The sequence below is a fragment of the Saccopteryx bilineata genome, chromosome 4 (genome assembly GCF_036850765.1).
Source record: "Saccopteryx bilineata isolate mSacBil1 chromosome 4, mSacBil1_pri_phased_curated, whole genome shotgun sequence".
NCBI classification, from domain to species: Eukaryota; Metazoa; Chordata; class Mammalia; order Chiroptera; family Emballonuridae; genus Saccopteryx; species Saccopteryx bilineata.
This window is the reverse complement of record NC_089493.1, coordinates 237,991,082-238,013,988: the sequence shown is the minus strand read 5'-3', so window position 1 is coordinate 238,013,988 and position 22,907 is coordinate 237,991,082. Positions and strand designations below refer to the sequence as shown.

At 36.6% G+C, this 22,907-nt stretch overlaps 1 protein-coding gene across 5 annotated transcripts in view; it reads right to left on the bottom strand.

Moving 5' to 3' along the window:
- Positions 1-22,907, bottom strand: part of FER (FER tyrosine kinase) — a 503,761-nt gene that overhangs the window by 359,302 nt on the left and 121,552 nt on the right. For all 5 annotated transcript variants that reach the window (XM_066273970.1, XM_066273969.1, XM_066273971.1 and 2 more), the window contains 3 exons: positions 6,917-7,100; positions 4,339-4,476; positions 3,213-3,332 (listed from right to left, as the gene is read on the bottom strand). In XM_066273970.1, coding sequence (XP_066130067.1) covers positions 3,213-3,332; positions 4,339-4,476; positions 6,917-7,100 — 442 coding nt within the window. The remainder of the gene's footprint in view (positions 1-3,212; positions 3,333-4,338; positions 4,477-6,916; positions 7,101-22,907) is intronic.

The following is a 22,907-nucleotide window of genomic DNA, read 5'->3' as shown; positions in this document are numbered from 1 at the left end:
TGCTTTGCACTTGAGGCCAATGTCGGACCAAGGAGCTATCCTCAGTGCCCAGGGTCACGCTTAAACCAATTAAGCCACTGACTATGGGAGAGGAAGAGGGAGAGATGGGGTAGAAGGGAAGAAAAGTAGATAATCATTTCTCCTGTGTGCCCTGACTGGAAATCGAACCCAGGACGTCCATAGGCCAGGTCAACACTCTATCTACTGAGCCAGCTGGCCAGAGCCAAGGAAAACCTAATTTTAAATTCATATCTTTCTGAGACTTATGGACATAGATAAAAGTGAAATGGTTACCTGGGGGAGAGGTAGGGGGAGGGGAGTCAAGTGGGACAATTATACAGTGATAAAAATGCTTTGACTTTGGGTGACGGACACACAACGCAATCAACATTTCAACTAGTATAGAGATATTCACCTGAAACCCCATGTACTCTTACTGATCAACATCACCCTATTACATTTCATTTAAAAAAACTCATATCTTGAATTTAGATACTATTTAATGAAATGTAACTAAAGTTTTGCCTCAGTAAGATGTAAGCAAATAAATCTATTACATTATCAAAGATTTATTGTCTTTAATTTACTACAATTTTGTTCATTGCTTCATCATCATAATTAAGAAATAATGATTTATAAGCATAACTAGTTGTGTTCTCATTATACCCTGAAAAGCAATAAAACAAATTCTTCTTTGGTTACAAATTCTCTTATTTTACATAAGCTTGTAATAGGTAGCTACTTTTAATTGTACCATATTACACTCCAATATTTATATGTTTTGTCTTGGTGTTATTAAAAGAAATTGATCAATTTTAGTGAACACTCCTTGAAAGCATTAACCCTTGCAACCTCAAATACACAACGAATATATTTTTGATGAATAAATGAATAAATTACTTGGGAGCAATGTAATAATTAAAAGAACAGGAGTAATTTATGCCATATTCTTTCATCAAGCAGCACAGGAATTAAGAAATGGAATATGTCACTGCACAAGAATTAAAAAACTCACCTGACCTGTGGTGGCGCAGTGGATAAAGCATTGACCTAGAATGCTGAGGTCGCCAGTTCAAATCCCTGGGCTTGCCTGATCAAGGCACATAGGGGAGTTGATGGTTCCTGCTTCTCCCCCCCCCCCTTCTCTCTCTCTCTCTCTCTTTCCTCTCTAAAATAAATAAGATCTTAAAAAAAAAAGAATTGACAAACTCTACCGTCCATTTAACTCTATTGTTTAGAACAGAATTTCTTAACCTCAACCCTACTGACATTATTTTACCAGATAATTCTATTACAGGAGGCTGTAGTGTAACTGCAGGATGTTCAGCAGCATCCATGGCTTCTACCCACTAGATGCCACTTTCCTACCTGATCAATGAAAATGTCTCCTAATATTGTCAGATTTCCCCTGCGGACAAAAAACACCCTGGGTGAGAACCACTGGTTTAGAGGTAACCGACAGTGTAACAGTATATCTAAAAACAAACTGAAACTACTGTAAGGGGCTTCAAAACTTGGGAAACAGCTTCAAGAATCCCAATATGGCTGCTAGAAAAAAACCTACTAATACAGGGTACTCCCATGCCTCCATTCCTCTCATCAACAGTCAGGCCACAATAATTAATAAGCCTTCATCTTATACAGGTGATCTGACAGGAATGTGTTCGTTTCTTTAATCCCATCAGGCCAACTTTAAAGATATTAAACCCCTTTCCAAGAGCTAGTCCTAGGAGCCTACCACATTCAGTTACTTATCTACAACACTGTTACTGAACAATAGAAAAGAGATTGTTTAATATATTAGATAGGGACTTTTGGCTGACTTTTTTGAGGTAAACCTTCAACAGGTCAGATAATATTAAAGTAGGCCCAGTATTAAAGAGAAAATGAGTGCATAATCACTGCTGGTTGTGGTTCTGACACAGAAACAAGTACACACAGTGCTTATTAATAGTTTCTTTATGTTGCTTCTGAAAAAAAATCAAGACAGGCTAAATATTTAAAAGTAGAATGACAGCCCTGGCCAGTTGGCTCAGTGGTAGAGCATCGGCCTGACATGTGGATGTCCTGTGTTCAATTCCTGATCAGGGCACACAGGAGAAGTGACCATCTACTTCTCCACTTGTCCCACTCCTCTCTCTCCTCTCTCTCTTTCTCTCTCTCTTTCTCTCACCCACCCGTAGCCATGGCTCAACTGGCTCGAGTGAGTTGGCCTTGGGTGCTGAGGATGGTTTCATGTTCTCTGCCTCAGGCGCTAAAAAATGGATCCGGATTCAACAGAGCAAGGGCCCCAGAGTATCACCCCTAGTGGGCTTGCTGGGTGGATCCCGGTTGAGGCACATGCAGGAGTCTGTCTCTCTGCCTCCCCTTCTCTCACTAAAAAAATAATAATAAATAATCAAAAAAAAGTAGAATGATTTAGTTATATTTTCTAAATTTAAAAATGTACTATTAATAGGCTTTAATCTTTGAAAAGGACTAAAAAACATATTGAGATATCTGAAAACTCCTTTAAGATTTTATGCAATAGCAGCTACAAAGTGAAGAAGGAATTGATTTATTGATCTAACATAGAAGACAGCCCTGCTTCAAGAGAACTCAAAAATCAAATTTTTACACTAAATGCTACTGACAACTATGAGTCTCTTATCACTAATACTCATGTCCTCATTTCCAAAATGGTTCTGCCAACAAGTTTTGAGAATGAAATGCATCTTAAAAATATAAGTTTTATGGAATAAATACATCAAATAAAATTTTGATTTTCAGAATTGCCAAAATTAATTAGTGGATAATGAGTAAAACTTAATGTAGTTCACAAAACATTTCATTCTAACCAAACAACCAACAATCAGTTTCTTTTTAATTTACTTTTCATGACTTGCAAAAAGTAAAAATTGGGATTTTAAATCTCTGAATGTACAACCATAAATAATAATACTAATATTTAAACTGTTCAGACTTGCCTGACCTGTGGTGCGCAGTGGATAAAGCGTCGACCTGGAAACGCTGAGGTTGCCGGTTCAAAACCCTGGGCTTGCCTGGTCAAGGCACATATGGGAGTTGATGCTTCCTGCTCCTCCCCCACTTCTCTCTGTCTCTCCTCTCTCTCTCTCTCTCTCTCTCTCTCTCTCTCTCTGTCTCTCCCTCTCCTCTCTAAAATGAATAAATAAATAAATGAAATAAACTGTTCAGACTTTCCAAATACTTACATTACTTGCAAATTTTCTGCTGTTAAATTATTCCACATAATCTCATTTGCCTGAAGATTTTCATTTTCTTCTAGTAAGGAGGTATCAAACTCGATTTCTTGCTCTTTAGCAGCTGATGTTCTAGTAAAGCATACCAAATAATTTTGATCAATATGAATATCTTATCATAATATATCTTAGTACACACCAAAGGCAGAATATTTTCTTCATCAAAAATTATATTAACAAAGTAAACATAAGTAGAATAAATCAAATTAAAACCTAGGCATCAAAGATCTAGTAATGTAATTTCAGCCTTAATTTCCTCACTTATAGAATGAGGATATTAAGTGGTTTTATTTCTGTCACAGTGATAATGAGTATAAAATAAGATGATGAATATATGAAAAAGTAATTGGTACATTATAAAGTTTAATCACAAAGTCATAGTAGTATTATTGTAGAAATGTGAAAAGAAAATATAATTTCATGGCCTAACTGGTGGTGGCACAGTGGATAGAGAATCAACCTAGGACACTCAGGAGCCACGTTCAAAACCCCAAGCTCGCTGATTTTACCATGGGCTCATCCAGTCTGAGCACAGGATAACCAGCGTGAGCACGGGGTTGCTGGCTTGAGTGTGGGATCACAGACATGACCCCATGATCTCTGGCTTGAGACCAAAGGCGCGGGCTTGGCTGGGGCCCCTACCTCACCCCACCCCCTGCCAAGGCATGAATGAAAAAAATCAATGAACAATTAAAGTGATGCAACTATGAGTTGATGCTTCTCATCTCTCTCCCTTCCTGTTTCTCTCTCTCTCTCTCTCAAAAGATAATAATAATGAATAAATAAACTAGTTATGTCTTTTAAAAAAAGAAACAGTAATTTCATGGATTAAATATGTACTTAATAAATGATATAGTGACAACTGACAAATTTTTAAAGATCATTATATAAATCTATATTAAATATAATATATAAACATCATGAAGGACTTTGAAAAAATTAAAACCAGATAAATTAATCTAAATATCTAATGTCCTAACAAGCACTTCAATATTTCTTATTTTAATTTGGTTAAATATCATATGATAGAAAAATAATACTGTCATCAATATTGAAAGAATAAAAATATCATACATACCTGTGAACATCTATAAAATTATTGTATTCTGTGCTAGGGTCTATCTGCTCAACCGACATTTGAATCTCTTTATGGACATTTACTATTTCCTCTGTAACAAGACTAGTTATCTGGCTGTATTCATCAAATATGCCTTTTCTGAAAACAAAAGTAAAATTTTACAACATTTTTAAGTTTATTAAGAAAACATAGAACAAAAAAAGATTCAGAACAATAAACATAAGAAATGCTATATCAATATTTATAGATGGTGGTTTTATGCACCATCTTTTTTCATATACCTGGACAATAAAGTGAAGGAATTACATAAATGTACAGATTAGCAACTTACATTTGATAAAACATAACAACTGCAAATGATATAAAATAAGGCATTACCTTTTCCAACCTGTATGAAAGATGTCTAAATGTAAGGTCAGTGTTGATCTCTTTCTGTTTCTGAACATTATCATAGAAATGCTGAATTACATAAAATGGAACCAAGATCAACAACTGTCTCTCTGATGTTTCTTTCTAGTGTCCGCCACTTCCTCACCTGCCCTCCCACTCAGTTCTTCTCTTGCTCCTGGGTCTCTGCTCTTCTACCTCCCATGACATCTAGATCTCTTCCCCTGACCTCCAGTCAGTAGCAAAAGTGTCATAAATTTTTTTACATCCCCCAATAAATGCAAAAGGAAAAACTACTGAGTTGCAAAGACCAGATTCCAATTTAATAATGCTATACCACTGGTCATTTTACTGGCCTCAACAAGAAGTGTGGAAGACAAGCTTATTCTCATATGCCCAAATAAATATAAGGCGTTGTTTAGTTCTCTTTTCAAAAATCATTACAAAATTTCTCTTATTATGAAGCATTCTCTCAATTGCTTTATTTTAAATAGCAAAATAATGCTTCAGTAAAAAAATAGATTTAAACTACTTCAAGCAATGCTAGTTTGGAATGATTACAGAAATCATCGAAAGAAACAATTTTTTAAAAGGGAGAAGAACAAAGAAAGTTAATGGGAATTTAGTAAATATCACTGAGGTCATGACCTAATAATTCCAAGTACTAAATGATACAAATGTAAATAAGCCTACCTAGATAACTCTTAAAAGCGATACAATAAGTCATTATGATGTGGAGATCATCAATCTTCACCTTTAAAACAAATTTGGGGAAGGGGGGAGCAAAGTCCCTAATGTTATATGAATAAATACTTGTGACATGGGATTCAATTTCGGTGCTTGATATCATGCTTGCATTTTTAAAATGCTAAATCTGAAATAATTTCTTAGAAAGTAAAGATAATGTGCTGTGGAAAACCATTATATGTCTCAAAAAGATGTTCTAATGACAATGAAGATACTATTAATGAAGATTCACCTGAAGATTTGAAAAACAATGATTCATTAAATGAAAATAGAAAAATAAATATTTCTGAATCAATAATATATAATTTAAAGTAGATGTAATTAAATTTTAAATTAAATATTTTAAGTAGGCATTTCACAATTTTATCAACAACCTTAAAAGTTTACATATTTAAGTTGACTAAAAAACACTTTACTTATCTTCTTACTGGGAAAAAGGGGGATCACCTAAACCATTTACTATGGGAGATGAAGTCTACCAAAGGATGCTTATCTTTTTCTGCTATCTTGAATCAGTATGTATGGTACACATGGGCAGTTAGCCAAAGCGTCTTGTTAGCTCCTTAAAGGCAAAAACTGTGGCCTACTCATCTCTATATTCAATGTGCTTTGCATAGTAGAATTTTAATAAATATTTTATTTTAAACTCATACAATAGAAGATGGCAAATACAGCTTCAAAATATTTTTTCCTTCAGACTTTTCTGTTGCTTAAAATTTAAATATCCAACCTGTGGCGATAGCTATCCACTTCTTAACACCTGTCAACTAATAAATTATTTTCATATAAATTTCCACCTAATTGGAGCAAAACAAAAACATACAAAAAGAAGGGCAATTCTTGCCCTGGCTGGTTAGCTCAGTGGTAGAGCGTCGGCCTGGCGTGTGGGAGTCCCAGGTTCGATTCCTGGCCAGAGCACACAGGAGAAGCGCCCATCTGCTTCTCTACCCTCCCCCTCTCCTTCCTCTCTGGCTCTCTCTTCCTCTCCTGCAACCAAGGCTTCATTGGAGCAAAGTTGGCCCGGGCACTGAGGATGGCTCTGTGGCCTCTGCCTCAGGTGCTAGAATGGCTCTGATTGTGGCAGAGCGACGCCGCAGATGGGCAGAGCATCACCCCCTGGTGGGCATGCCGGGTGGATCCCAGTCAGGCGCATGCAGGAGTCTGTGTGACTGACTCCCCATTTCCAACTTCAGGAAAAAAAAAAAAAAAAAAGAAGGGCAATTCTTGGTGCTGGCTAGAAGGTTTAGGAGATAAACTAACGGGATATCAGAAGTGAAAATCAAATAGTAGTCAAATAGGTATCAGGTTTGAAACAACGATTGGTCTGGACTGATGAAGAAGCTTACAAAACAGACAACTTTATAGAAAAGTTTAAGTAGGAAAGAAAATCAGGTTAAAATAGTTTTATCAAGAGATTTTATGTCAAATATGAAATGTAACTTACAGTGCTTTTACCATTTCTTCTTGCATCTTTTGTAAGGAGTCCAGAAGCAGAGGAAGTGTGGTGTCATAATACTGATTCTGATGAAGCTGGGCCCCTTTCAATGCCAAGACATACTGATTGTGCAACATATGAAGTTTCATCGTGGCTTTGTCATAACGTTCCTTAGCCTTTTCGGTTTCTTTCCCTGAAGAAATCATTGAAGAAAGTTATAAAAGAGATAATAAAAAAGTTTCATCTTCTCTGGAAAAAAAATGACTCACCGCTATTTTATGTTGTTCCATACATTTTGTGGATAATCAAAGTTTGTTCCGAACATAGACCATGTGCTTAGCGCTACGCAAAGTACTATTTCTTTGCCGATACTTTGCACAGGAGTTGCCCGAAGAAGGCATGCATTGTAGTAGTTGATGAATGAAGGACAAAGTATAGGTCTACCGGCAAGTTCTGTCTGTTTTTGGAATAAAACAAAATACAAATTCTTCTGACTTAATTCATGTGGCACCCATCTTGAATATTTCCACACCAATCCTATCTTCCAAATATGGTCCAAAATGGTTTGCTGAGCTGAATTAAGCCTTTCTGCGATCTCCGATGTTGTCAGAAAAGGATCTTGCTCCAACATGGTCTTAACAACAACGTCATCAATCAAAGATGGTCGTCTAGAACGTGGCTTATCAGAAAGATCGAAATCACCTGTTTCGAATTTTTTGAACCATCTTCTGCATGTCCTATCAGAAACTGTACCTTCACCAAACACTTTCAATAAATTTCTACATGCTTCTGTAGCATTTCTTTCTTGTTGAAATTTGTATACAATAGTGGCGTAAATGAACTTTATCAGTAGCCATGGGTACACTATCGCTTCACACATAAGGCTAACGTGAATCAACTTTGTTTTAGTTAATTTGCTAAGTCAGTATGTATACATTAAGTGATAAAAATAGAGAGGCACACATGTGCCAAATAAACGTGCTTACATGTCGAAACTTGTTGTGATAGAAATGGACAGAACTTTCTGGTAGACCTTATACAATTTTTTTGTAAAAGTTTACTGACACATGATTCTTCTCATGTTCAAGTAGCTTAAACCAAAATGGCACAACAAGAAAGTTTGTAAATAATGTTAAATTTTGACATCTACAGTTGAGATATCAACAAAAACAAGGGAAGTCAGAGGACCCTTAATGGAGAAAACAGATGTTAAAAGATAGGCAAGCCTGGAAATGTGTAAGAAAGAGAGAATAGACAATAAATAGTTTGTCACTCTCTCTTTCTCCCTTCCTTCCTCCTTCCTTTCATTCAATGACTATTCTTAACTGACCACAACCAGGAATTGGGCTAAACATTGGGAATGCAGTATTTGGCAAAGCAGAATCTTTGCCATCAGGCCATGGTCTGGTGCTTTGGACTACTGAGTGAAAACATAGAAAAATAAGCAATGATAAACAGGCAAGCAAAGAAATAAGCTCAAAGAGAGCAAATTTTGAGGAAGTGAAGAAAATATGTTTGTATAAGTAGGACAATTTTATTTAGACTACAAATGACTTGAAAATCAAGCAGAGAAATTTAAACAATGTGAGACAAGTTTAGAAGATAATGATAATATTATTAACTAAAATTTTTTGTGGCTGCTTTACTAAAATCACTCAGAAAATATTTACAGATTGATAATATGAATAAATGACTATATAAATAAACAATTTTTAAGTAGATTTTTATTTTTGATGTAAACTGAACAAATCTTTCTTACCAGTTACTTCCATTTAGGAAATAAACTTTTCAAAACATGTATTAATTTTTGCCCTCTTTCCAAAGAGAGTCCTCCAAATAAATCCTCTCTTCAAAATAGGTCTTACGGGGAGAACTTCTGACACAGAGGTTCTGTTCTGTGGCCACTCTATTTAGGCTCAGTGCCTATCTGAGTATACCTTATGGACAGGGACCAGAAAAACATTCCCCGTTAGAGAATATGTCCAGTTAGGGCCAAAGGCAGGAAAAAAAGTCAGCATTTTTGCAGAGAGGAGACCTCAGACCCCTAAACCATGCCTAAGCAGAAATATAGAACTCCCTTGATTTTCTCATCAACGTTCTAATTTTGAGGCACAGTTAACTCCGTCCATCTGGTAAAAGAGAAGACAAACCTTCTAGCACACTGGAATGTCTACCACCCACGAACTCGAACACTTCCAAGAACCACCACTCACCTCTCCTAAGGAGCTACACATAATTATTTTATAGACTTCATTAGCTGGTTCCTGCACATAGTGAGATTAATAATTGTTCAAGTTATTCATAAAATGTTGCCCTAGATAACCTATTTAACTTTATACCAAAGAATTTCTTGATACGAAAGTAATCTAGGTCCTGGCCGGTTGGCTCAGTGGTAGAGGTAGGCCCAACATGTGCATGTCCCGGGTTTGATTCCCAGTCAGAGGACGCAGGAGAAGCAATTATCTGTTTCTCCACCCCTCCCCCTCTCCCTTCTCTCTCTTTCTGTCTTCCCCTCCCACAGCCATGGCTCGATTGGTTCGAGCACATTGGCCCTGCATGCTGAGGATGGCTACGCACAGCCTTCCCCCAAGTGCTAAAAATACCTCGATTGCAAGCATGGCCCCAGACAGGGGTTGCCAAGTAGGTCCCAGTCGGGGTGCATGTGGGAGTCTGTCTGTCTCTCTCTCCTCCTCTCACTTGGAAAAAGACAAAAAATAAAAAAAAAGAATAATAATAATCTAATCATCAGAGTATCTTTCCTAATGACTCTCACTGCTGACTGCAAAGGGGTTCTATTAATATATTTGCCTCTATCCTCCTAGTCTAGCAAATATATTAATTTAGGTCTATTTGAAGAAATAAGAAAATAGTAACATTAGCCACTAAAGAAGAGAGTTTTCTCACTTTTTGACTACAAATGACCCACAGCATAATATATTTTATTTCATTAACCAGTAAAAAAAGAAAAGATCAAAACAAAATTTTAAATATATAACTGAAATAAGAATTCAGGACATAATTCTTCTCCTTATCATATAAAGAACGCTGTGATTTTTAAAGAATTCTATTATATTTTAATTTTTTATCTTTTAATGTTCATTCAAACACCAATAATATTTTTTTGCCTCAGAATATAAATTGCTAGAGAAATTTCACTCTGTATATTTACCAATTAATATATAACTTCAATAATACTCATCACAAATAACTTGTAACATTCTCAGGAACATCTCCCTCTACTGTTCAGTTACTATAATAATTTTGTCACAGAATACTGTATTTACCCATAAACATTGCTAAGTAGCATCCTTCTCGCAGAAATCCATTTACTAAAAAGTCCCCAAGAGTCAATGCTATTGATACATCTATGGCCAGCCCCACAGCCTTCATCAAAAATGACAGCCTTTTTTCTCCCTACCCACACAAGTCAGGAGGAGACTCTTTTTTTTTTTTTCCTTCATTTTTCTGAAGCTGGAAACAGGGAGAGACGGTCAGACAGACTCCCGCATGCGCCCGACTGGGATCCACCCGGCACGCCCACCAGGGGCGGTGCTCTGCCCCCCAGGGGGCGATGCTCTGCCCATCCTGGGGGTCGCCATATTGCGACCAGAGCCACTCTAGCGCCTGAGGCAGAGGCCACAGAGCCATGCCCAGCGCCCGGGCCATCTTTGCTCCAATGGAGCCTTGGCTGCAGGAGGGGAAGAGAGAGACAGAGAGGAAAGCGCGGCGGAGGAGTGGAGAAGCAAATGGGCGCTTCTCCTGTGTGCCCTGGCCGGGAATCAAACCCGGGTCCTCCGCACGCTAGGCCGACGCTCTACCGCTGAGCCAACCGGCCAGGGCCTTAAATCAAGTGATGCCCAAGCTCCAAAGTGCATAACTGACCAAAAAGAAATCAGTCCACTGCTGAGAGCTAAGTCACATTGAAGACTGAAAAAGAGTGAAAGTCTGAACACCTACTGTAGATGCTGCCAAAGTCCTTTCAAAGGCTCTTTTCTTTAGGGTTTTGTGGGTTTTTTGTACTTTTGGTGTTTATTTTAATTTGCCATTTTTAAGCTAGTTTAAGTTTCTATTACTTGAAATTTGACAAATTCTGACAATAGTTCAAAAGATCATTGCATGAATGTAGAAAAAATGATTCCAAATAATAAAAGTTTTCTCGAGTCCAAATATTCATAACAAAAAAATAAGGCAAGCATATAACAGGCAAAAATATTTCAGTATTGTGTCCCAATTTATTAAATTTTATTATAAGTATAAAAAGTATAATTAGTGAATTCAATGAATTGCATATTTTATGTCACTTATTTGAAAATATCTTTATATAAACTCTGTTATTACTAATTATTTCTTGGATTATTTAGTATATAACTTCAGAAGTCACAATCTCCACAGAAACATTTTCATGGAGACACATAAAACATTCAAACCACCCATCTGTCCTTCTGTTTACACAGATTTTTAAGCTGCACACCACCCATCTGTCTTTCTAGCTGGTGCAGAATGATTCACTAAATATGTAACACTCGGCTCATTAAGATTTTGTAATCCAAAACAACACTAGAAAAGAAGTTCCTAGGTACTGTTATTCTTTATCAGATACAGTATATGATAAATAAGCTAATGAAGACTGTTATAACCAAATCTAATTTATCAGTGGTTAACACAATTTAGAAAAAAATTTAAATGTCTTTGAAAACATCCAATGAAGATACCAGTATATTTAAGCAATAATAAATTCTTTAAAACAGCTTTGGTCTTAAAACTGAATTTGGGTTATGTGTTCACAGGGACTGGGGCATTGTTTTTGCACCATACAACCCACACACACTTTTGCACTTTTGTACTTAGTGCACTCACACGATCAACTGATCGCTCTGTATTTCTTTCCCTGTTTTCCTGTAGAAAAACAAAAAGCTCACTTGCTATGATTGGGAAAGAAATTCTAATGTACATTTACTGATTTGTCTCAAAATAAGTATTTAGGGCCCCATTAAGACTATCTAAGTATATTCAAGTAAGACTGTGAAAATCAAAATTACAAATAACATTTTTAAAATTCCATTCGTTTAACAAAAAAAAAGTTGCAAAAATTACTATCTAGCCTGACCAAGTGGTGGTGCAGCGGATAGAGCGTCGGACTGGGATGCGGAGGACCCAGGATGGAGACTCGAAGGTCGCCACCTTGAGCGCGGGCTCTTCTGGTTTGAGCAAAGCTCACCAGCTTGGACCCAGGGTCACTGGATTGAGCAAGGGGTTACTCGGTCTGCTGTAGCCCCCAGATCAAGGCACATACGAGAAAGCAATCAATGAACAACTAAGGTGTTGCAACGATAAACTGATGATGATGCTTTTCATCTCTCTCATCTCTTTCCGTTCCTGTCTGTCTGTCCCTATCTATCCCTCCGACTCTCTCTCTGTCTCTGAAAAAAAAAAAAAAAAGGATATAACTAATAGAATTCCTGCCACATAAGCATTTTGGCTCAGAAAATCTCAGATCATTATTATACTTTCTTAATTTTTAAATAACTATATTTGAGCTGAAAATTAACACAAAGTATACAAAGAGAATAAATTCTTATGGACAGATACAGAATTATACCTCTGCTGCTATATGCTTTTGTTTTGTTTTTTTAAATAAGAGGCACTGAGCGGGGCATGGAGTTGTTCTGTATCAATTCACAGAAAGTACAACATCCAATTTCCCTCTTTCACAAAAGAAAATTCACAAGAAATTGAATTAAAATTCTTTTGCCACCACCTGTTGACAATCTTCTTAATATTTTTATTAACAGAGTATGTATACAACATGTCATGCCATAAACAATATTATGAGGCTAGCAAAACTCAATTATATACGTTTGACATTCACAAGAGACAGGCTAGACTACTCATTAAGCAAGTCTAGAAAGTCAAGTGGTTTTTATTATAAGCTTCTGAAGTGTTTACCATTTGTTAAAATATTATGATGGAAAGCCTCCTGATAATAAACAAGAAGTGACTACTTTCCAAAATAAAGTACCAGCAAGTAGACTCTGATTTGAATAACTAAACATTCTACCGTCTTACATTTTTTCTTGTCTTTGAAAACATTTTTCAACTGTACAGTTTTTGCTTCTTACTCTCAGTAAAAAAAAAAAAAAAAAAAAAAAAAAAGAACAGAAATTCACCTTAACTTATGAGTTCCTTGGTGCAAATATCTACATGATTTTTTCAAATGAAAACTAAAATTCAAGTGTAGTATGTCGGAATGATGAATGAGCTTAGTCAGTGTTATTCTGACAATAACAAGAAGTCAGTTTTTGCCTCAGCTTCTCTGATTAGTTGTGCAACCCAGGCAAGTCATTTAATCTAAATTTTAGCTTCTAATTTTCAAACCTGGGAGCTAAATTACCTGCCCTGTTCTATTCACTGGACTGTGATGGAGATCAAATGGCAGAAAATTGTCAAAATGCACAGTTAACAACAAAGGTTAAAGAAGACATTGATTTGGAGCGCTGAAGAAAAAAACTTTTTGACCATCTGCTTCTATAAAGCATTAAAAAAATACAGTAGTTGTATTTTTATCTTGCTACTTTTATATTCTTATACTTAGTATAAGAATATTTGCTATATTAATGAATAAATATTAAACATGTATTGTTGGTTTTAAATTGTTTTAAGAAACTAAAATTTTTTTATTTTAAAATTAAAAATAAAATAACTTTAAAGAGCAAGCTCTCTAACTCTATGCAAAACCATATCCTTTAGTGATTGCTAGATTCATTTGACCCATAAACTTTTACTAACCTATAAACTAGATGAAATACTATGTTCAAATCTATATTCTATAATGTAACAAAGCTGTGGATGGGGGGGATTCTGGGTGGCTGAAACAAGGGCAGCAGCATAATTCTATGTCTCCCACATATCACCTAAAATTATGATTTAAAAAAAGAAAAACAAGGCCCTGGCTGGTTGGCTCGGTGGTAGAGCGTCGGCCCGGTGTATGGAACTCCCGGGTTTGATTCCCAGCCAGGGCACACAGGAGAAGTGCCCATCTGCTTCTCCAACCTTCCCTCACTCCTTTCTCTCTTTGTCGTCCCTTCCCACAGCCAAGGCTCCAAGGGAGCAAAATTGTCCCGGGTGCTGAGGATAGCTCCATGGCCACCACCTCAGGTGCTGGAATGGCTCTAGTTGCAGCAGAGTGATGACCCAGATGGGCAGAGCATCGCCCCCTGGTGGGCATGCCAGGTGGATCCAGGTCCGGTGCATGCAGGAGTCTTTCTGCTGCCCCGTTTCTCACTTGGGCATGGGGGGTGGGGGGGAGAAAAACAAATAAAATCTACACCCTCAGCATAACTAATAGGCAGAGATTGTCCAAATTTTAAATAGTCTATGAATAAAAATATAAACACCAAATTTCGGCAGACAATCTCTCACCCTTTCACTGTTAACCTTCATGGACACCAAGGAATGTTCTGAAAGAAAAGAAAAATACACTAAAGAAAGAAGAGGCAAACTAGCAGTTTGACTAGCATTAAAAAAAAGTCTAGTCTATATTTGAAAATACTCAAAAGGTGTATCAGTAGATGACAGAGCTGACTGCAGGAAAAGAATTTAAAAGTGCTTGTGAACAGTAAGTATTGTTAGAAAGGGAACACTTCAGAGGCAAACATGTAATGTAAAGAAACTTTGGAAACTGAAGGCAAAAGAAAGCGAGAGGAAAACTTAAAATCCTTGAGAAAAAAATGAAAATAAAAATAAATGAGTGAAAGGACACATAAATCTTTGTCAAGAAAATGAAGTATATGGGATTTTATCCCCCTTACAAGCTGTGGGAAGAAGACACAAAGACTTCTAGGACAGAAACTAAGATAGTTTGTGTCTCAGAGCAATATCAGAAGCTAGAGTACCACCATTTGTGTGTGTGTGTGTGTGTGTGTGTGTGTGTGTGTGTGTATATATATATATAAACACCATCATAAACAAAGTCAAATGTTAACCAATGAACTAGTAGAAAATATATACACCAAAGATAACAGAAAGTTATTTGTTGCAATATATTTTAAATTTTTTCAAATTTTAAGGGAAAAAAGACCAAAACTCAACTGAAAAAAAAGGACAAAGCATAATTCACCAAAAAAAATATATAAACACTTTAAAATGGCCTTTAAACATATAAAACAATAGTCAACATCACTCACTTATAATAAAAGAAAGGCAATTTAAAATTATAAGATGTTATTTCTCACCTACCAAACTGGCAAACCCTGTTTAGGCAAGGGTATAGAGAAACATATTCTATACACCTCTGAGAGAAATGAAAATTGGTACAATCCTTATAGAAGGAAATTAGGCAGTATCTAACACAACTAAACACGTTTATCTTTTAACCCTTCAAACACACTTTCAGAAATTTTATGCTTAATATATTCCTTCAATGATTAAAAAACCCCACATGTACAAAGTCATTCATCGCAGTAGTGTATAAACTGGAAAAATCAGAAATATACTATATATCCATACTTGAGAAAGTGCTTGACAAAATTTATAATGAAGTGTTATATAGCAGTTATAAAGAATGATAAATCTACATAATAAAATATTATAATTTTTATGATGCAATGTCAAGAGGCACAAATGTACATATTTGTGTATACATTAGCTTGTTTTCTACGTCTGTTCTTTGAAAGGGCCTAGAACAAAAACATCCCAGTAGCAATGAGCATACCCAGTGTCCAAAGACTGGTTTTGAATACTAAAAGGAACTATGGTTCCTTAGTAAAATGGAGCAGGACTAGAGCAGGAAAAGGATAAGATAAGCCAGAAAGTAAGAGTTAAATGAATGACAAAATATGTCACAAGGACAGAGCAGCCAATCTGAGCATCCCTCTCTCACATACAAAAAAAAGAGAAAAGATAAAGCAAATGTGGTAAAACAGTATTTAGTGAATACAGGTGAAGGCTATATGAAAACTATATGAAAATTATTGTTATATCCTTTCAAAATTTCTGTAGGTCTGGAACAATATCAAAATAAAAAGTTAAAAATAGCCCTGGCCGGTTGGCTCAGTGGTAGAGCGTCGGCCTGGCGTGCAGAAGTCCCAGGTTCGATTCCCGGCCAGGGCATACAGGAGAAGCGCCCATCTACTTCTCCACCCCTCCCCCTCTCCTTCCTCTCTGTCTCTCTCTTCCCCTCCCACAGCGAGGCTCCATTGGAGCAGGGATGGCCCAGGTGCTGGGAATGGCTCCTTGGCCTCTGCCCCAGGCGCTAGAGTGGCTCTGGTCACGGCAGGGCGACGCCCCGGAGGGGCAGAGCATCGCCCCCTGGTGGGCGTGCCGGGTGGATCCCGGTCGGGCGCATGCGGGAGACTGGCTGTCTCTCCCCGTTTTCGGCTTCAGAAAAATACAAAAAAAAAAAAAAAAAAGTTAAAAATAGAAAGCTATGACAATCTGATAAAAATTCAAAAGTACCTGAATATTCCTTAAATCTAAAAAACTGGATTTAGCCTAGCTATGAAGTCTCAATGATTTGTAGTTTAATGTTCTTTAATTATAAAAATACTACTTATACCAGATTAAAAAAAAACACAACTGATTTAAATATGTATGTTCCAAAGCAAGTATGTTTCCACTATCAGTAATATTAATAAAGACAGCTAGAATATGAAAAGAAAACAAAACAAAACCTATCGTTGTACTTTCTTTATAAGATTAGTCAAATGTGCCTGACCAGGCAATGGTGCGGTGGATAGAGCTTCAGACTGGGATGCTGAGGACCCAGGTTCAAAACACTGAGGTCTTCGGCTTGAGTACAGGCTCATCTGGCTTTAGCACAAGCTCACCAGCTTGAGCGTGGGGTTGCCAGGTTGAACACAGGATCACAGACATGAATGACTTCATGGTTGCTGGCTTCAGCAGAAAGGTCACTGGCTTGAGTCCAAGGTCACTGGCTTGAGCAAGGGGTCAGTGGCTCAGCTGGACCCCCCTAACATCCCCCCCCATCAAGGCACATATGAGAAAGCAGTCAGTGAACAACTAAGATGCTGCAATGAAGAATTGATGCTTCTCATCTCTCTCCCAGCCTGCCTGCCTGTCTCTCTCTCTAAAAAAAGGAAATAAAAATTTTTTTTTTAATTTTTAAAAAAAAGTTAGTCAAATATGTGGAAGAACAACATTTACAACAAATAAGGGGATTTCTCCTACAAATTTTTATCCAGATTCCACATTGCCCTAAGTTCTGTGAGGGACACAAGAGTCACAGTCTCTTCCTAAGAGATGTTTGACAAGAAAGTTAAAATGGAGGCTCACAAACAGTCATCATAACATTAGGATATAATGTAGATGAGGGAGTGTAGAGATCACTGTCTATTTAGGACAGATAATCAACAAACGTCAAACTCCTAATAATGTACTATAATACATAACATTATTTAATAAGTTAATAAATACCCTTACTGAAGCGCTTAAAACCAACAGGATACATACAGACTATATCTAGAAGAAACAGACAATACTAATTGCCTATGGAGAAAAAAATTGGGGTAATGGATAGAAAAAATCTCTTCACTGTATGCTTACTGTACCTTGTGATTTAGAATTTAGAATATATAAGTAGCAGTCCATGAACATCATTAAAAAAAATAAACAATTTAAGAGAACACCCAGAGGCTCTCACCAGCAAATCTAACCTCTTACTGTACAAGGCTATGTGTTTGGCCTTCTCTCTTAGACTGTGACTGTGAACACACTGTCCTTGTTCTAGCTAAGATCATTCATTCATTTGGGTACTGGATACATCCTCACTCATTTACTCAAGCATATTTGTTCCAGCAATGTCTTCCTTCATTCTGCTGTATCATCAGTTTTTCCTTTTTTATAGGAGCATTTCATCACCAAATAAGCAGTAACAGCTCCTGATCTTAAAAATACTTTCCCTTGACTTGACTTAGTTACTTTCCTGTCTTTCTCCTTCTCTTAACTGAAAAAACCCTGAAAAGATTGATCTTATTTTAGTTATCTCTGGTTTCTTCCCTCTCATTCTTTGTTAAACTCATCCCATTGAGGCGTTCCTTCTACTGCTCCTTGGAAACTGTTGTCAGTCATAAATAACCCATGCTTTGCTAAATCCAAATCCTAGTCCTCATCTTCTGTTTTAGCAGTACTCAGCCTAGTTGATCACTTGTTCTTCCTTGAAATCCTTTCCTCCCCCATTGGGCTTTCAGAATAATACATTCTTTTGATTTTCCTTTTTCCTTTTATCTTGGTCTTCTTTATAATTTCCTCCTCATTTTCCTAACTTCTTAATGTTGGGCTCAATCTCCTTTCTGCCTTAATTAATATCCTTGGTAATTATCATCAGATCTTATGGTTTAAACATTAACACTCATATTTATGGTTTTACACCAGACCTCTCCCAGGAAGTCTCCAGAACCAGAGATCCAAATAAAAAATTGACATCTCCACTTAAATGTTTAATAAAAATCTCAAAATCAAATTCCTAATCTTTACTTCTAAATCTGTTCTTCCTACACTTTTCTTTGTCTCAGTTAATAACATTGTCATCCTTTAGTTACTCAGGCCAAAAATCTTGGAATCATCCTTGACTTCTTATTCTCACCCACGATACCCAATTCGTTAACAAATCCTTTCAACTCTATTTTCAATATATAGTGGATTTTCAATTTTCATGGATTCCTATTTTCAATTCTCCTACTGCCTAAAATGTATTTGTAATCCAAAAATCAATGCGCACAATGTTTTCCAAGCCAATCACGGTCATGCACATACACGGAGCAGTGAAGGAGTCACACGTTCCCAACTGAGGAAAACTTGGGTAGTGACAGGAGAAAAACTTCTCACTGTATGCTTCCCAGCAGTGTGTATCTTACAAGTTTTGGATCTGGAACTACGTAAGTGTGAAGAGGCTATGATTGCCTTTTGTTTCAGCTCTATACTGTATGAACTGTCCTTTTTTCAGTCTATTTAGTTTCATATTTCTTGCATTTTTGTGCTTTCTGTTCATTATTTTGCTGTTCAAAACAGCCCTGACATAGTGCTGAAATGCTGTGTCATATTCTTAAGCTCAAGATGGGTGTCGTGTGTCTTACACAGAAAATGTGTATTATATAGATTTTAGTCATGAATTATAACACTGTGAGTTCAATGTTAATGATTCAACAATATATATTAAGTGTCTTTAAACAGAAATACACATAAAACAATGCACTGTTTAGTGTACTGGTGATGTATTGTCCAACTGTCAAAAATGTGACCCTGCTTACAGGAGCCCAATCTCTTATGTTAAGTCTATTAGGAGCAATGATTTAGTACTCCATCAATGCTAATTTGGTGTTCACAGTAATTTTATAGAACATAACTATTGTAAATAATAAGAATCAACAGTATATCCATATTTTAGCCACTTCTGATCATTCTGCTACTACCACTCACGTCAAAAACCAGCATAAGCCTTTGCCTGGATTATTCCCATAGCCTGGAAGCAACTGGTCTCCATACTCCATTGCCCTTACCCTAGGACTACTATTTTCAATAAGGCTACCAGAATTGTGCTGCAAAAATGTAAATTAGTTCATGTCAGTCCTCAGTTCAAAACCCACCAAGGGCTTCCCATCCTACTCAGAGTAAAGGGTTTTAATATAACTATCAAAATCCTACATAATTCATGCCTCCCTTGCTACCACCATCATTCTTCCTCTCTGATCTAATCCTGTAACTCCACGTTTTTCCTTTCTCAATCCTTCAGTTCCAGCCACACAGCTGACTGCAATATTTCTCAGATATGCCAGACATGATCCTACCTCAATGACTTTGCTTTGGTTATCCTTCTGTCTGCAATACTCTTTGTTCCATAAAAAAAAAAAAAATGTAGCCCTGGCCAGTTGGCTCAGTGGTAGAGCGTCGGCCTGGCATGCAGGAGACCTGGGTTCAATTCCCAGCCAGGGCACACAGGAGAAGTGCCCATCTGCTTCTCCACCCCTTCCCCCTCTCCTTCCTCTCTGTCTCTCTTCCCCTCCGCAGCCAAGGCTCCATTGGAGCAAAGTTGGCCCGGGCATTGAGGATGGCTCTATGGCCTCTGCCTCAGGTGCTAAAATGGCTCTGGTTGCAACAGAGCAACGCCCCAGATGGGCAGAGCATCGCCCCCTGGTGGGCATGCCCCAGTCGGGCACATGTGGGAATCTAACTGCCTCCCCGTTTCCAACTTCAGAAAGGTACAAAAACAAAAAAAGCTTCACTCCTTCACCCCATTCACTCTTTATTTAAAGGTCTGTCTCCATGACAACTAATCTAATCATCCCTTAAATACTGTATCTCCTTATAATTTTTTTTCCATTGTAATTATTACTATGTAATGTACTATGTTTCACTTATCTTTTTTATTAATTAGCTATCTTGTGCTCTGAAATGTAAGCTTGGTAAAGGTAAAGATTCTGGGATGTCTTATTATTTACATTATTCCTAGTATAAATAACAATGTCTAGCACTTTAAAAAAATACATATAAATTGCTATAGTTCTTATTTAAAAAATAAATTTAAACAAATAAAATTTTTAAAAAGTTAAAAGTTATAGAAAGATTACAATTTTACTTTCTACATCTGTTTATATCACCTTTCTAGCAATCAAATTGAAAACTAATATTGTTAAGGAGATCGCCTATAAAATACAGAGGAAAATCAGCAAAAGCATTAAACTTCTTTTTACCTCTTTGTATGTAAAACTTAGCCTTATTTAATAAAACTAGGCAGGGGGAGGGCTGGTCAAATTTATTTATAGGAAGTTGTCTCCAGAATATAGATGAAGCATGGAGCCCCACATAATATTCCAGTATCTAATGAGAATATTATAACTGTCACTCCAATTTCTACAGTTTTAACCAAATGCAAATTAGATTAATAACTACAAGTGCCATTGCTCTCTATAACCTTGTACAGCTCCTATCATGTTATGCTCTATGCGTGAAAAGCACTCATGCCGTAAGTTAGCTACTAATATATCATGTACTAATAAGTAGGTAAGAGAAACCTCTCACTTTCAGGTCACTTTCAATAGAACTGATGATCAGCAAACATCTTAAACTCTAATTTGGTCTTTAGCAAGTTCTGTATCCAAAATGTATTTATTCTGTATATTGAACTGGGAGGTAAATTTGAATTTCAAAATAGTTTTCTAGATCTCCATACATTATCCATATGTAATTTTAACTTATAAAAATTTCCAAGACTTAGAGATTATTGAATAAGAAGGCCAATTACCATTCTTGGTAGAGTCACAATGAGGAAATCAACTAAAATAGCCTTTAAAAAGTTTTATTTGTTTTTTTTAAAAATTTGAATTTATTTAAACGTGAATTAGCCATCTGTATGAGATCTGGGCTCGCTTCAAAATAGTTTCCATAATTAAAATACTCTAAAGAGACAATTCAATGGATCTAATCAATTTAATTGGCTATAAAATATCACAAAACTATTCATAATGAATAAAGAGGCAATTTAAGAAAATCCAATTACAGAAAAATTTACTTTTGAATGAGACTTAACAGCTAATTCACCACATTCTAGTTGTAGGTGCCCTTTAACTCCCAGTCTGCTTGGTAGTGAGGCTTGTAAATAATCAGGGAATTGACCAACCCCTTAGCACTCTTTTGTGTTTCTCACAGAGAAAGAATATGAAAACGAGATGGTTTCCCACTTTTGTCACAAAAGTATATGAAGAAAGCTCCTTTCAAACTTCTCTAGACTGACTGGAATGGGCCTGTGTGATGTGGAGTGGCTCCTCTTGGCTTGTTTCTTTATCCTGAACATGGTGTTTGAGTAAGAAGAAACATTCAGACTTGTACTCCCCGAAGAGAAACTCCCACAAATGCTACTGTGGGTATTTTGAGGCTTGGTAAATATAAAACCCTGCAGTAATTCTAGCCATAAGAATCAATTAAATAGGCCACATCAGAATACATAACTATGAGATAGCTGTTTTGAATCTCTTTTCTGATACTTCAGTATATTTTCAAGTAAACTATAAAACATCAAAACGAAATCACATTTAAATTTATTTAACTCAACCCCAAACAGTTCAACACGGTTTTGTTTAAATTTTATAAAATTGGATGCATTACAATTACTCTTAAAAAAATATTTTAACTTTGAAAATAAGTGTTACATAGCATATGAACAAAGGCCTATGTGTAGGTATATCAGTAGAGAGGGTACATATTTTCTACGACACAAACACGTGGGGAATTATAGTGCGAAAAAAAAATCTGAGAATAAATACACTCGTAAAACTCTCAGAACAAATGATTAAGGAAGATAAAATCCACTAAGACTTAAAAACTTAAGTTAATGTGTTAAGTAGAAACATGAAACATGATTAGGTTTTTAAAAGACCTAATCATAATTATTCAAGTAAAATACACTAATAGTTAAAGGATAATTAGCATTGCAAAAAATAAGATTATTAAATTTATAGACATACCCATAGAAACAAACCACAATAAAACAGAAAGAGAAAAAAGACTAGAAAAAAAATCAGAGCATCACTTTTGGCTGTAAGACAACTACAAGCAACAGCTTAATACACATGTAACTAGAGCAGGGGTCCCCAAACTTTTTACACAGGGGGCCAGTTCACTGTCCCTCAGACCATTGGGGGGCCGGACTATAAAAAAACTATGAACAAATCCCTATGCACACTGCACATATCTTATTTTAAAGTAAGAAAACAAAACGGGAACAAATACAATAATTAAACTAAAGAACAAGTAAATTTAAATCAACAAACTGACCAGTATTTCAATGGGAACTATAGGCCTGCTTTTGGCTAATGAGATGGTCAATGTGCTCCTCTCACTGAGCACCAATGAAAGAGGTGCCCCTTCTGGAAGTGCGGCAGGGGGGCCGGATAAATGGCCTCAAGGGGCCACATGTGGCCCACGGGCCGTAGTCTGGGGACCCCTGAACTCCAAAGGAGTCTCCAAAGGACAGTGGAAAGAGAGGGAGACA